The sequence below is a fragment of the Rhinoraja longicauda genome, chromosome 13, assembly GCF_053455715.1.
Source record: "Rhinoraja longicauda isolate Sanriku21f chromosome 13, sRhiLon1.1, whole genome shotgun sequence".
Lineage (NCBI taxonomy): Eukaryota > Metazoa > Chordata > Chondrichthyes > Rajiformes > Arhynchobatidae > Rhinoraja > Rhinoraja longicauda.
The window spans coordinates 28942033-28958325 of record NC_135965.1 but is presented as its reverse complement, the minus strand read 5'-3'; the positions used below and the strand labels follow the sequence as shown (position 1 = coordinate 28958325).

Genomic DNA, 16293 nt, shown 5'->3' with positions numbered 1-16293 from the left:
CACCCCAATAAAACATTCCACTCTCCCAATCCAGCATCACACTCACATGGTTCAGGAAGTCATAGAGTTGTCCAGCACAGAAACAGGCCTCTCAGTCTCCCATGCTGATGGTGACCTTTTTGCCAGTCCACACTATTCCCATTTCCCAGCATTTGGTCTGAATCCTTCAACGCCTTGTCTCTTCAAGTGACTGTTTAAATGTCTCCTACATGTAATGATTGCATTTGATTTCACCACCTTCTCTGGCAGCATGTTCCCGATATAATTCACTCGCAGTGGAAAAAGATTCTGATTATCTATCCTACCGATGCTTCTTATAATGTTATAAAACTCCTTAAGGTCACCCTCAGCCTCAGCCTCCAATCCAAGGAAAAAAATGCCAGACAGCATATCCATTCCCTCCCCATAATTAAAGCCCTCCAATCCAGATGGTTGTCCTCCAAACAATCACATCCCTTTTACAGTACGGTGACCAGTACTGCACACAATACTCAAAGTGTGGCCTGAACAGTGTTTTGTAAAGTTGAAACATCATGTCTTGATTTATATATTCTAAGCCACGACCAATGAAGGCAAGCATGCAATATGTCTCCATCACCACCCCATCTGCCCGTGTGGCCAGTTTCAGCAATCTGTAGACTTGAATTCCAATGTCACTCTGTTCATCAATATTCCTGAAGAACCCTCCCCCAACTCTACATCATGCTCAGCAACCAAGCCCCACACTCCCCCAGCACAGCATCGCTCTCACCCAACCAAACATCCCACATCCTCACCCCCGCGACATACTCACGCATCCAAAATCCCAAGTGCCCACAGTCACAGTCAGTAGCCAAACATCATCTCACCACTCGGTACTGCATGCCCCAAACCACCAGCGCACACTCTAATCCGATGCCCCCTTTCCGCAGTGGAATGCCATAGATCCCAAGCCAGCATCACATTCTGCAGCCCAGCACATACTCCCCAAACCAGCATTACACACCCCTGTCCAACCTCTCATTAACCTTGCAACCATCACACACCCAAATACAGCATCATACTCCCTAATACAATATCACAGTTATTTATCTAGCATCATGATCCCCATCACCCGTGGGCTAATTTCCCAGACCCCATCTCACTCAATCAACCCCCCCCCCCCGAACCTCAATCAACCTAACAACTAATTTACAAAACCCAGCCCGAAATCCCATTCATGCAACTATGACATTTCAAAGGAAAACTTTATGTAACCCCATAGCTTTTATCTGTAGCAGGAGGAAATCGACGGTACAATGATAGAGCAAATTCATGTTATTGTTTTTTTGCACTTTGGTTTAAAAACTTTTGCCTGAGCCAACGATTAATCACTACCTCCTTGCATCAGAGAATCAGCTTCTCCACACAGTGCATTTTATTGAAAGGTTAAGTTGCTGATGGATATCTCAATCTTGCTCATTTAGAATTCAGCATGGCTATTCTCCGCTGACTTTACAATCCTGTTAAACAATTAGTTTATGGGTGGAGAGAAATGGAAAAACCGTAAAACCTTTGATGGACGTGCTTTGTAAAATTTATCTTTGGTTTTGGTTTAGGTTTTATGAGTGTGGATAGAGAGCCATTCTTATCCATTTGCCTGACATCCATATATTAATGCTCATCATGGCGCACATGAAGCAATAAAAAAGAATGAACCTGCATTTATGTGGCACCATTCACAATCCAAAGACAATGAAATATCTTTTACAATGTATCACTGCTCTGTTGTGGAAATTACCACAGCTAAGTTTCCACAATCAGTAATGGGCCAATGGCCAGCCTATCTGTGATTTTGGTTCAAGAAAAGATTTTGTTGAGGAAACTGGAAGATTTGTTCTCTGCATTTTGTCAAAATGGTTCCAGGGGACCATTTAAGCCCATCTGAGATGGTGGACATTTCCAGAGAACAGAGATTCAATCTGTACAGAACTGGCTCAGTCTGAAGGCTTGGCTTTCTGACTCTGGCCAGTACTAACAGCCTGGCATGTTTTGATATTGTTTGCTCCACTCGCTCTACCTGAGCCATGACATTACATGAAGGAATCTTAAGATATCTTGTGCCTTTACCAGTGGCTTGGTAAGTAGGGATGTTGCTCAGTGTGGTTCCCAGAATGGTGGGCACTCTGGGAGCAGCACAGTGACACAGCCGGTAGGGTTACTGCCTCACTGCTCCAGCAACCCAGCTTCAATACTGACCCCAGCTATTTGTGTAGAGTTTGCCTATAATCCCTGATGACTGCAGGTCCTCCAGTTTCCTCCCATATCCCAAAGACAGTTGGGATGGTAGGTTCATGTTGGTAAAATGGCCCTAAATCATAAAATGGGTCAGTGTAAAAATGGGTGTTTGATGGTTGGCAAGGACTCAATGGGCTAAGGGCCTGTTTCTTATATTTCTCTATTGATACCAACTGTATCAGTTCTGGTCCCTGTTTGATGATGCTGGTTTGTCTATCTTAGCAATATATTAATTCAATTATCAATTAAATTAAAGTTCAATTGGCTCCAGTATCTTTGAATTGTTCTGGGACAGATGAACCCATGGTTTCCTCTCTCAATCATCTGCTAGTGCTCTGCTGTGTGGTTCAATGGTCCCTTTATTACCATGTATACCAAGATACAATGAGATTCTTTTCTTGCATACAGATCAGTAAGATTATTGCCATAGACAAGTACAATCCCTGGTTAAACACATAATGCAAAGAAACAGACCACTGAGTCCGTATGCAATAGTCACCAGGTTTCAGCACCATTTCACAGTGCCACCTGCAGCTGGCCATTAAGGCCTGGTGCAACCATTGCCTCCATCCAGTCATCCCGAGAACTGTCATCCTTGTGCATCGTAGTCCAGGTGGCATGTGCAGGTAGATACCTGTTAGCTCAGCCTCAGAGGAATGTTTTGCTGGAATCTCAGAGAGAAACTGGGAACCAATTACACTTAAAGACCTGAAGTTGGATATGCATTTCCACATACACATAACAATCTGCGGATTACGTGGGGTGAGGGGAAGCTTGATGAAAACCTGCTGCTGGAGGCTGAAGATCTGTGCTTGTGTAGACACTCTTTTATGAGATGCTACAGAGATACCCTCAGCCAAATGTCTCAGAGCAAAGACATGAAATAACTTGACACCACAGTGATACTCATCGCACTAACAACAGGAGAGCAGGAGTGGCTTTGAAGGAGTTCATTGCCCCACCCCATAATATTGTGAACATGATCTTTGAGTTAAGTGTGTGCATGTGCTCTGAGCTGCTTTGGTGCTGTGCATTGTGCCAGAAGATCAGTGACTCCAGCCTGATTATTATCACAGCTGGATTCGTGTTATGATCCAGAACGTGTGCAGGGCACTGTGGAGACTGTCTCCACCCCTCACGCCCAGCTTGGCCTGGCTTCTGAAGTACCCTGATTGCATGAATTGGACCCTGTCCAAGACTACTTCCTGGCTGTTGCTCAAATGACAGCAAATTCATATTCACCCTCAACCACATTTATTAGACAGTTTAGAATAGAATGCTACTGTTTAGATTTATCTGAAGCCCTGCAGCCATCTGTAGGATGAAAGCAGCTGTGTACACTGTCTGTGTGTGGCCTGGCTTCACCGCAAGGACTCTTCAGCCAATTGGGATTTCTCAGCTTTTGATCAATTTTGATTTGGACCTTGCTTCATGTACATTTCTAATTAGCTGTACTTTTGTAGTTGAATGATTGGAACAAGGTTTAGAGCTGTTGTGATCTTGCTCCATCAAGATGTGAACTGTATCTCCAAGGTCTTTCTGCAGGTTGTGAACAGTGCATGCTGGAAATCCTTTAGACCATCTCATTGACTGGTCCATGAATGCACAGGTCCTTGGGGGTTTTACATTTCATGCGACTGCTTGGGTCTTCACAACTCAACTAGGAGAAAGCTTACCATGTCAAACTTGAAGCGTTTGGCACGTTGGATTGCAATGCCTTGTCTTGGGAAAAAGGGCAGTAAAAGACATTGCACGACATATTCACCTCATCTGTGTGCTTTTATTTGCATAAATATTTAGTAATTCTGCTGAGAAGATAAATTGGAAAGGGAATCTTGTATCACAGTGCCAAGGCCCAAATTTAATGTTGCCCATCTATTTAATGTACAATTTGCAGATGCCCAAACATCACCATCCATCATATTCCCTTACCCCTTATTCTACTGGCCCACATGAAACACCCTGGTGCTACGGATAACAGGAGCACCTACTCAACTTCTTTCCCTCGGCACCTCAAATGAGGTATGACAGTACCTGTGAGCTCTGTGTGTGAGTGCCCTGTGGACGACGAGCTCAAACCTTGTAGACAGCATCGAGAATTGTGAGTTTTGCTCGCCTAACATCCAAACTCTTTGCTGGGCAGCAATCAGCAATGGAACCCCTGGTGAGCTGACCGCAGAAGATATCAGTAGTTCAACGTCAACTCAGAGCAAAAGCAGTTTGTTAACTGGGGACTATAAATTGCCTCTAGAGTGTAGGGAGTGGATGCGAAAGTGGGATAGCACAGAACTAGCGTGAGATAAATGGTCAGTGTGGACTCAGTCGCCGAAGGCCCTATTTCCATGCAGTGTCTTCCAATTAATTCAATCCATCGCAACAATCTGGAAGCATAAAGTCTGACACTACCAATACATGGACCGAGGATTAATAGAATTAGTGTGGGAAGGTAGAATGGGCTAGTATGGGTTTCATGAGCTGAAGGGCCTGCTGCTACACTGTATAACTCTGTGATTGTAGGTCAGGCGGCAGCAGTACCGAGGACTCTGTGTTTCAGGAATCAAGTGACCTTACATTCCATTCCGCTAAAGAATTATACGGTGCCAAATTTTATCTCTGCAGTTACACCCTAACCTGTTGTTTGTTTCTTGGTCTTTCTATTTAAGATTTGGGGATTGTGCCTGGCATCTGGATCGGTGTTGTGATTTTACTACTCAGGCCATCCAGCTCTTCGCCTATGAGTCCTAAATCAGTGCAATTTCTTTTTTACATTTCATCTTTTGCCAGCAGAGGGTGTTATGGTCAAGTGATAACTCTGCCTCTGCAACTGGTGTTACGTTGAATGGTGATGGTTCAGACCACCAACTGATACAGTGGTGAATAGTGAGAGCAGGACACATTGAGAATGGCAGTGTGACACAGAACATCACTAAGAGGCAGAGACTGGCATAGATCTCGAGAAAGTGAGCTGAGGAGGAGGGAGCAAGGCACGGAGAGGGTAAAAAACTGTCTACAAAGGAGAGGGTGATGGTGAGAGTGGGGATTGTGGCACTTGGAGTTGTGGAAGGGACTTCAAGAATGTTTAGTTAGCACTAGAAAAAGGGAGAAGTGGTTCGTGGAGGGGAAATGGTATAGCAGGAGGGAGAGTGACAGAAAGAGAGGGAAAGGTGACTTTGGTATTTATACTATAAGAAAATAACTGCAGATGCTGGTACAAATCGAAGGTATTTATTCACAAAATGCGTGAATAACTCAGCAGGTCAGGCAGCATCTCGGGAGAGAAGGAATGGGCGACGTTTCGGGTCGAGACCCTTCTTCAGACTGATCATAAGGGAATAGGGAATAGGAATGAGGAAGGGTACATAACACAGTAAAACTACATTATCCTGGCACACTCAGGATTGTGGTGGGACCAGACTGGCAGATATTCAGACTATAAGATGTCATCCCTTTTATCCACCACACACTTTTACTACATTTTTTTTCACATGTTCCACAGTAGTTTTCAATTTCCAGTGATCCCAATGTCTTTACAGGAAGCATGGGAAGCAGAAACCTTGTGTTTAAAGAAGACGCGGGAACCAAGACTCCAGTCTTGTTAATTTGTGAATTAGTGCCCTGTGAGCCAGACGCCCAACCATCGGTATTAGCTGTTTTTTACTGTTTAAACTATGGATATAAATAATTACCATCAGCAGTTGTACCTAGGAAAGGTCCAGAATTACACAGGCAGCAGGTTACTTTGTGTGCATTAAATGCTACCACCCATTTTGTTCAATGAGATGTTGGCGTGGGGATGATCAAAATGATCTGCGAACATGCATTTTCAGTCATTTTAATTTAAAGTTGAGGTGAAAGGCAGATTCAGGTACGGAAATGAACCCCCACCATTCCTTGAACAGGAGCATTTGCATCCAATCAGATCCAAGGACCAGGCCTTGGTCAGCTTTTCAGCAGATAGATGTTCTAAAGCAATTCTTCCAAAGCAAGTGTCCACTGTTTGCTGCACTCAATTCTCTGAACTCATGAGTGAGTGTGCAGGGGAGGGTGCATGACCTTGATTAGTATGGGTGTCAGAGATTATGGGGAGAAGCCAGGAGGGCGGCACGGTAGCGCAGCGGTAGAGTTGCTGCTTTACAGCGAATGCAGTGCCGGAGACTCAGGTTCGATCCTGACTACGGGTGCTGCACTGTAAGGAGTTTGTACGTTCTCCCCGTGACCTGCGTGGGTTTTCTCCGAGATCTTCGGTTTCCTCCCACACTCCAAAGACGTACAGGTATGTAGGTTAATTGGCTGGGTAAATGTAAAAATTGTCCCTAGTGGGTGTAGGATAGTGTTAATGTACGGGGATCGCTGGGCGGCACGGACTTGGAGGGCCGAAAAGGCCTGTTTCCGGCTGTATATATATGATATGATATGATATGAATGGGGTTAGGAGGGATAGATAGATCAGCCATGATTGAATGGTGGAGTAGACTTGATGGGCCGATTCTACTCCTATCACTTATGATCTTATGATCTTATGCAGCAGGTAACACACTATTCCCAAAAAAGTGAAAGCTTTCTACAACACTCTTCAAATAAATCTTTAGCCGAACATTAGATGAAGACAAAGTGAGAGTGTTTGAAGATAGCCTTGACCCTGAGATCTGGGGCACCACACTCATCCTGATTTATGTCTTTCAACATATACCTGTTGGTCTTTGCCCTTCAACAGGCATGTGAATTTTCTGCGTTTCCACGGATTTCCGCGTTTTTAAAATCCATTCTCCGCATTTCCGCGTTTTTCACTTTGCCAAAATTGCATTTACCAACGGAGAAATCGGATCGGAAAAAAAAGAAAATAAACGATGCATAGACTTGTAATACATACTAAGGTTCCGCTAGAGGTCACTAGGGGTTCCGCGAGAAATCCCCCGCGCCCTGGAAGTCTCCCCGAAAATGTGGCACCTAGGCTGGGCAAGGCAGCCAATCTTGGCCTCATCGGGACTACCACGGCCGATCGGTGGGTTGAATTTGCAACTTGCGGCTGGGGCTCTGGAACTCCAGCCCAGCTGGAGCCAGCAAATCTATCCCCATAGCCGACTTCCTTGGCCAGCTGGATAAACCAGCAAAGCTCTGGAACCAAGAGTGCCACAAAATCAGTGGTGGAACTGTAATGAGTAAATATTAAATTTAAGTGCAAGATTATATAAATTAATTAAGACGGGGTTAAAATAAAGCCAATTACACCTTTTTGGGCTGATTATCAATTACTTCAAAATTTTATTAGTATACAGCGACGTATTCACATTATTTTGTAATGTCCGTTTTTACTTTGAAATGCACTAAAAGAGGCTTGAAACTGGTCATTTTGTGTGTAAATTTTCAAAAGATTTTTTTTACCCCCGTTGTACACGCAAGCGCCCGGCTCTTTTCCTCTTTAGTTTTTGACCTCACTCACATGCCTGCCTTCAACCAACTTCTGATCTATTTCAATATTTACCCTGGATCCCTCGTGTTTACTTTTACCCGCGGTTTTTCAAACAACTTGTAGTAACATTTAATCTCAAACTATATAACATTATAATTTGATCTTTAATTAATGCCTTGTCCTTCCACTTGCCCCAGCAGTAAACTTTGCATCATTGGATGGAGTTTCACCCTTCCAGGTTTATAAAAAATATTTTCATCAAGACTTAGAGTGATAGTTGCTGCTCCTAATTCTCCGCTTGGACTCGGTCCACTTCTCTATTCAAATGTTGTGTTTATTTACTTCTCTTCCTCCACTGTAAACCTCCTTAGAACATCTGCAACATTAAATTGATATGAAAGCATAAGCTCCAGAAGCAAAATACTGCAATTTGGAATTCTGGAAATGAAAACAACATAGGATGCTGAAAAAAGTCAGATGACATCTGTGAAGAAGGTTTCATGTTGACAATATGTCATATAAAATATTTCTTCTGCAAATTTTGCATTCGGGCAGATTGTAAACTACAGACCAGGTGGCTCATTTATAGATTCAAGATCAAAGATACCTGGGATTGAGTTATAGTCGGAATGTAACTAAAGAGTTGAAATGATTTGTGTACAGCGTTATGGAGATTGGGAAATGAGTTATAGGATGCACTATGTGATTCATGTAATTTATATGCGGAATAATCAATGTCTGATAGTGTGTTTCAATTTTGGATAGTTAACCAATGTAAATTGATTGGTGCGAGTTAGTTGAAATGATGTAATTAGCAGAAGAATTAAGTTTTACTGATTCATTAGCTTTGTGTAAATCTATCTCAGTTAGTCTTTGTCAAAGATCCGTGCGGGTTCGGTTGTTTTTGGAACTTGAACAAGAAAGATCAAATAGATTGCTTTCTACTCTTCTCTTGTTTTGTGCCCAAATTATGCCCTGGGTTTAAAAAATATAAATAATATTAACAGGGGGAGAGAGGGGTTGTTGTTACCTAAAATTGGCCAATTCAATGTCCATGCTACTTGGTTGTAAGCTCACCAAGAGGAATGTGACGTGTTCCTCCCGTTTGTCTGTGTCCTCACACTGGCAATGGAGGAAGCCCAGGACAGAAAGGTCAGTCTGGGAATAGGAAGAGGAGTTCAAATGGTTAGCAACTAAAGCACCATTGAATCATAACAGCACGGTGGCATAGTGGTAGAGCTACTGCCTTACAGAGCTAGGGATCCGGGTTTGATCCTGACTACAGGTGCTGTCAGCGTGGAGTTTGCATGTTCTCCCCGTGACGTGCATGGGTTTTCTCAGAGATCTTCAGTTTCCTCCCACACTCCAAAGAGGTACAGGTTTGTAGGTTAATTGGCTTGGTATAAATGTAAAATTGTTCCCAGCATGTGTAGGGGTACTGTTAATGTGCTGGGATCGCTGGTCGATACAGACTCGATGGGCCAAAGGGCCCTTTTCCACGCTGTATCTCGAAACTAAACTAAACTAAACTAAACATTGATTCAATAGGTTTTGGCGGAGTGAGTGCAAAGGTTCAGTGAAATAATTGCCGAGACTATGCTTGGTCTCACCGATATATAGAGGCCGCACAGGGAATACTGGATGCAGTAGATGAGGTTAGAGGAGGTGCATCTGAACCGCTGCCTCATCAGGAAGGACTACTGGGGTTCCTGGATGGAGGTGAGGGAGCAGGTATAGGGACAGGTTTTACCTCCTGCGATTGCAGGGGAAAGTACCTGGGGAGGGGGTGGTTTGGGTGGATGTGATGTGTTAACTAAGGGGCTGCGAAGGAAGTGGTCTCTGCGGAAAGGGGTGGTACTGGGAAGATGAAACTGGTGGTGAGATTGGAGGTGACGGAAATATTGGAGGATGATATGTTGGATGCCTGTTACCAAGCCAACTTTGGACCCTCTTTTCCTACATTCCTTGCATCCATGGGCTTTAATCGTTTGGACCAGTTTTACACATGGGAGCTTGTCAACAGCCTTACTGAATTCTATATAGACTACATCAATAACACTGTTCATATCAAAACATGTTGTTACCTCTTTGAAAAATATATTTAAATTAGTCAGACAGGATCTTCCCCTTACAAAGCAGCAATGCTGACTATCTTTGATAAACCCCTTGCTTTCCAGATGTAATTTGATCCTGCCCCTCAGATACCTTTCTAATATTTCCTTACAACAGCCTGTAATTAGTAAAGGTACGTTGTGTATTTAGCTTAGTTTATTAGACCTCTTCAAATGGTGCAGTGATTTAACTCTTGTTTGTCCATGAAACAAAAACAACTTGGAATTAAAATGGACCCTTCAGCTCTATAACCCATCCTAAGCTGATTCAAAGGAGAATTGACATCACACTGAGGATGTAGATTTTAGTAGAAATGGTGAAGCATTTGGTAATTAAAGTAGGAAATTCAGAGAAAGGGAGAAGTTGAATTTAAGATCTACTTATGACATTTAAAGAGCATGGAGAACACCCATGGAGCCAGTATTAGAAGTCAGAATTCACTGCCTGGTTGAGGTTACAGCCTCAGGGAAGGTGAATCGTGGAGTTTGACTTTCAGGATCAGAATTTTTTAAACCATATGATGCTTGCCAGTGCAACTCAGTGAACACATGGGGCTTGGTGTGAATTATTATGCAGGCAGTAGAGATTTGGTTCAACTCATGTTTTCAGACAGTGGAATAGACAATAGACAATAGGTGCAGGAGTAGGCCATTCGGCCCTTCGAGCCAACACTGCCATTCAACATGATCATGGCTGATCATTCTCAATCAGTACCCCGTTCCTGCCTTCTCCCCATACCCCCTGACTCCGCTATCCTTAAGAGCTCTATCTAGCTCTCTCTTGAATGCATTCAGAGAATTGGCCTCCACTGCCTTCTGAGGCAGAGAATTCCACAGATTCACAACTCTCTGACTGAAAAAGTTTTTCCTCATCTCCGTTCTAAATGGCCTACCCCATATTCTTAAACTGTGGCCCCTGGTTCTGGACTCCCCCAACATTGGGAACATGTTTCCTGCCTCTAACGTGTCCAACCCCTTAATAATCTTATACGTTCGGGGGCAGGGGTTGATTTAGCAATGTCTAAAAAATATCTGGATTTCAGTACTTTGCAGCAATCAGTGAGAGCGAGCTTTGTCTCGACAGGGACCTGAGAACATATTTGAATTGCGTTGCATTGGATGACTCTCCCTCACCTTTAACTGTGCCTTCTGCTTCACCTCAGATGCATCACAGCAAAGCAACCAAGGCCGCACAGTGGTCCTTGAGTGAGGTCGGCAGCGGTGAGGGTGAGGATGTGGAGTCGAGCGGAGAGTGTGACGATGAAGATGGGTGTACAGGATCTGGAAGTGGAGCGCCAGGCCGGCAGAAGAATACAAGTGAGTAGATGGTTCCATGTGACACACAGTGAGGTGTAAGGCTCACCCTTGGAGATAATTGGATACACACAAAACGATTGTATGTCAAGCATGCAGTTGTTGAGTGCAATATTATAATGGAAACTCTCTCATATTTCACACAGATTCAATAACAGCAGAGCGACCTCTGACCTACCCTGGGGTTTGGGAATTGTAAATGATATTTCATATCTGTGCACTGGTCAGCGAACACTTCCAGTTCTGTTTGAAGTATTTGAAGCTGTAAGCAGAATATGTTGAGGGCAGATCTGAGAGATGTTTGGCACTTCAAAGCTAACCTTAGCTCACAATGTTTTATATGGGCATCCTGTCCTACACTGACTGTTTGGGAATCTATTCAACACAGAATGTGTTACTATGTTTTCCGCTTGTCACTGTGACTCAGTTCAGAGCAGAGGCAACATATTTTGACTGGAAGATGGGCACCCTCTGTCGTTCGGTGCTCTCATTCCAATTTGAGATTGTGGCATGTGACCTATAAAGGCAAGAGTTAGGTTGATGTACACAGGCCTGAGTTCAAGTGCAACTGCACAAGCTTGGACTCAACGATAGCAATAAACTCCCTGGAACACTGGCCATTTCCATAAACTGTTGGAGACTCCAGACCAAACCTAAAGATTTCCCAGGGATACCAACAAAGATCTACCAGTATAAAATTTGAATTTTTCAGTTGAATTGTCCGTCGCATCTAATCAAGAGACAGAGTTGTGGAATCAACTTTCAGACACATCCCTGGGAGATTCCCAGTCGTAGGTCCACCTCTGGAAAATTCGCAGACTTAGTCACATCACTGGGAGATTCCCAGATCCTGGTCCATCGACGGGAGATTCCCAGATTCTGGCAGGTGTTTGTGATCAAGAATCATGGGGTGAGGAGGAGGGTGAGGGCAGTGAATGGAAGACATTGGAGATATTGGAATGTTATTATTGAGGCGTTGCCACACCACAACCAACCTGCATCATCAGTGAACGGCACAGTAATATGCACAATGGGATGTTGTTATATACGGCAGGAAAAACAGTTTTCAATGAGAACAAGTGGTTCAACAGGTGGTTGCAAAACATGAGGAATCATTTAGATGCTCAAATCTGGAAGTAATGCCGGTGTGGATTTCAGCAGCTGCACAGCTGAGACAGGGGGAGATATCAGGGAAGCAGTCAGCGTGGATGATCAAAACGAGGCATTCTTTTCTTTGTGCCTTAAGCTTACCCAGTGAAGGGCATTTAAGCCTGAAGTCCCACACCACCAAATTCAGGAACAGCTACTTTGCTACAACCACCAAGGTTCTTGAACCAACTTGCACAACCCTAATCCTACTTCAGCAACAGAACACTACAGACTACCTCTTGCACTGCCACAGACTTTTTTTCTTATTGTGCCTTGCTCTAATGTCTTGATTTTGCAGTCTCTTGTTTGCTCTGTAATTTTTGTATATTTTTTTAATTTTTGCATGTGGCCTGTCTATGTGCCTTTGATGCTGCAGCAAGGAAGGTTTTCTTTGTGCCTGTCCCCCACCGTACCTGTGCACATGACAATAAACTTGACTTGACCATCAGAGGCCCTGCCCTTTCATTAGTGGCTGTGCTCTTTCATTATTTATGAATGATCCAGAGATAAAGTTGCAGCATTTGCCTCAAGTTGATCTGCAGTAAATGTTAAAATGGTGGGCCTCTCAGTTGGTATGTGAAAATATTCCTGACAACAAGACTACTGCTATTTAGAATTCTCAAGTGTAATTCAATAGTCTATTCGCAAGGGGATCAGATACGGCACAAAGTAACCTGGGGGAGGCTGACCTGGGAATGTAGTACAATTGATCTTTCTTCCAGGATTTATTCTTTGGGTTTCTACTATAACAGTAATTAATCTGGGCTGTGGCCATCCTCAGGCTGAGTGCCAAATGGGTTTACACCCTGGACGGGTTATTTTGCATTAATAAAGAATACAGGCTGTAGCTTCAAACTGCACAATAGTTTCAAACCAAAAAAAAACATTTTGAGGGAACCCAATCTGAGTTCCTTTGAATGAACCCTTTCTTAGAAACGTTTAAGGTTTAAAGTACCAAAACAACATTCCATGTATCCTTTTGAATCAGACTATTTTAGAGATTTTAAGGATTGTGGAGTAGCAGACACCAGCATTTAGACATGGCTGAAATGTAGCAGGTAGCCTTTGCATCGCAAAAGTGCAATATCAAAAATTAACAGAATGCAATTACCTTCTGCAACAGAACAGAGTCCAACCAGCTACTTTTGATATTCAGTTGCATTACTAAGGTCAGGTCTCCTAACATCATTACCAATATTAGTGTTTACCTTTTTGTTGTGGTTCAGTTAAGATGGTAACTAGGATGTCAGAAATGTTTTTCTTCGAGCAACTGAATTGAGAAGCCAATTTCCAATCCCAAGTCAAGCAGCGTTGCCATTAAATGCTAACCAAAATGTACCTGCCGTGGGAGAACATGACCTCTTGATCCCAAGATAGTAAGCGAGTTACAACATTAATTAATTGCCTTGGGTGACTACTGTTAACAGTGGAAGTTCTCCTTCAAGGGTATCTTTCTGTTTGCTCCCACCATGTACTTCCCAAAACCGATTCTTTAATTCCAATGCCCCCAGGATCTCCCAAACACTATCTCACTCGATTGTAATGTCTGACTCCATATATGTCTGACCCCGGTGACCAACCTCATGTTCAACTGATACCAACCTTCAATCACTCTACTCCAATTCTTCTATGCCCAATATGCTCTGTCCCTCACCAGATCTCTACTATTTCTGATCTTCCCTCATCACTCCCCAATCCATCTCTATACAATTTGATGTTTTCCAACCTCCTGATGTTCTCTAACTTCCTGATCCTCTTTACATATCGATTGTGGGCATTGTGTCAATGCTTTCTAGCTTTCTGAGACCCCCCTGGCCACCAGTCCTCTCTCTGCATGCCATACTCTCCATACCTCCAAGTCCCAGTGGCCCAATTCTCTGGAAACCGAGCTCTCTTCAACCCCAGTCACCCTCCCCCGCCGTAATTCTGAACTCCCCCAATTCTCTTCACCCTAATCTTCTCCATCCCCATTCCTCTCCACTCCCGATCCCCTCCACTCCCAGCTCCTTACATAATCTCTGCTCCCTTCTCTACACAGGTCCATCGTCTTTCTACACTGTTTGACACTTCTTCATATGATCACTGATTCTCTCTACAACATATATGTCTCTCTAACTCATGATCCCCTCTAATCTCCAATCACTCTCCATCAACAAACCTCCCTACCATCCAATCTTTAACCCCACATCCTATTTACTACTCCCAGTTCCCTTTATCCTTGACACTGCCAAACCACTGTAATTCTTAATCACTCCACCATCTAATCCTTTCCATATTTCCAATCCTCCTCAAGGCCCCTAAACCTCTCTATCTTGGATGTCTTCACCCTAATCCTCACTGCATAGATCCTCACTGACCTACTCACCCTCATCTTTTCAAACCCAATCTTCTCCAACAATCCAATGCTCTATACTCCCTGTTCCTGTATATTCTCTGATCCTTTCTAACCCCAACCTTTCAGCCTCTCTACTACTAACTTTCCTGACTCCTCGCTTTCCCCAACTCTCTAACAATCTGATCCTCTTTACAGCCTGAACCTCCTGCCTACCCGATGCTCCTCACACCCCACAACTTCTCTTCCACCCTCACTCCCAGCTTCTCTAAGCCCCATCTTCTCTGTTGTTGACCTCCTCTCCAACCGATCTGACTACAACTCTCCGATCCTCACTACCTCACCTCAATATCTAATCTTCTGTATCTCTCCACATCAGCCTTATTTTACCACGCTGTCCTCTCTACCCCACCATCCACTCCTAAAACCTTCCTTCCTTGAGCTTTATGTCAGCTCAATAAAGCGAGCTGTATAATAAAGCTTCCTACTCTCCTCAATAAAGCCAACAGTGAAGCAGAACCAAAGTACAAAGCACTCCAAAGAGATTGGCTGCAGAATTTATACTGCCACTCTACTGCAGGGAGGAGATATTCTGTGGTTGGTGGCACCACATTTCAGATGAGTTAAACTGGGGTGAGATCCTGAGATCTATGGCCGGTGGACCCAAAAGCTCCATGGCACAACTTTGAAGAAAATCATGGATTTTCCTGGTGAACATCAATGTCTATTGCGTACGTCAGGCAGCATCTATGGAAAGAAAAACATTTAATGTTTCAGGTCAAGTTGAAACATTGACTGTTTCTCTTTCCACCCAATTGCTGAGTGTTTCCTTTTATTTCAGATTTTCAGTATCTGCAGTTTTTCCATTTAATATTTGTTCTGTTTAATGTATTGCAGCAAACTTGGCTAAATAGGAGATCTGGTCACTTTCCCATGTTTTGGGAATTTGCCATGCAAGGAACAGGCAAATTCATTTTTATTTCATTATAACAGTGACCACACTTCAAAAGCAATTGTTCCCACTGTGCTTTCTGGTGACTCCAGACATGGAAATAATCTTTTAATTACTAATTCCTTCTTAATGTGAAGGAAAAATTAAACATAAGGTCTAATGTTAAAAATGTGAAGGGAAAAATATAAAAAATAACTTTATCACACTCAAGCTACTTATTATGATAAGGTTCTTTGTGAAATTTAATAATGGAGAGATTTAATAAGCAATTAAATTCCTTTCAGTACCTTGGCAGACATGTATAATTAAATCCGTGGAGAAACATAATGTGTAATTAATTGTTCCATAATCCCTTGGATCACTTACTTTTACCACTAAATTGTATCTCAGAAGTTTGTTGGCTGCTTCTCAGCATGCTTGCTGAGCAATGAATTGTTCTGTATCCCGCAGCACAGTTCCTGAACAGACTCAAACGCAAGCTGGCCTGGAGCTCGAGGGTGCCTCCAACGAGTGGACCCAGTTATCAAATTATATGTTCCATGATGGGAAATATCTCAACATCTACCCTGGCAGGCCCTCTAAGGGTCGTAAACATTTCAATAAAATTGATCCTCATTCTTCTAAACGCCACAGAATATCGATCTAATTTCTTTAGCCATTTCTTCATAGGAGAATCAACTCATCCCCAGAATTAACCCACCAAATCTCTTTTGGATTGCCTCCAGTGCTAGTATATCCTCTTTGTAAGGGTATATCCTCTTTGTAAGGG

At 43.2% G+C, this 16293-nt stretch overlaps 1 protein-coding gene across 2 annotated transcripts in view; it reads left to right on the top strand.

The window, feature by feature from the left end:
• Positions 1 to 16293, top strand: part of LOC144599597 (glypican-5-like) — a 450059-nt gene that overhangs the window by 304316 nt on the left and 129450 nt on the right. For both annotated transcript variants that reach the window (XM_078410665.1, XM_078410666.1), the window contains one exon: positions 10941 to 11094. In XM_078410665.1, the coding sequence (XP_078266791.1) occupies positions 10941 to 11094 (154 nt within the window). The remainder of the gene's footprint in view (positions 1 to 10940; positions 11095 to 16293) is intronic.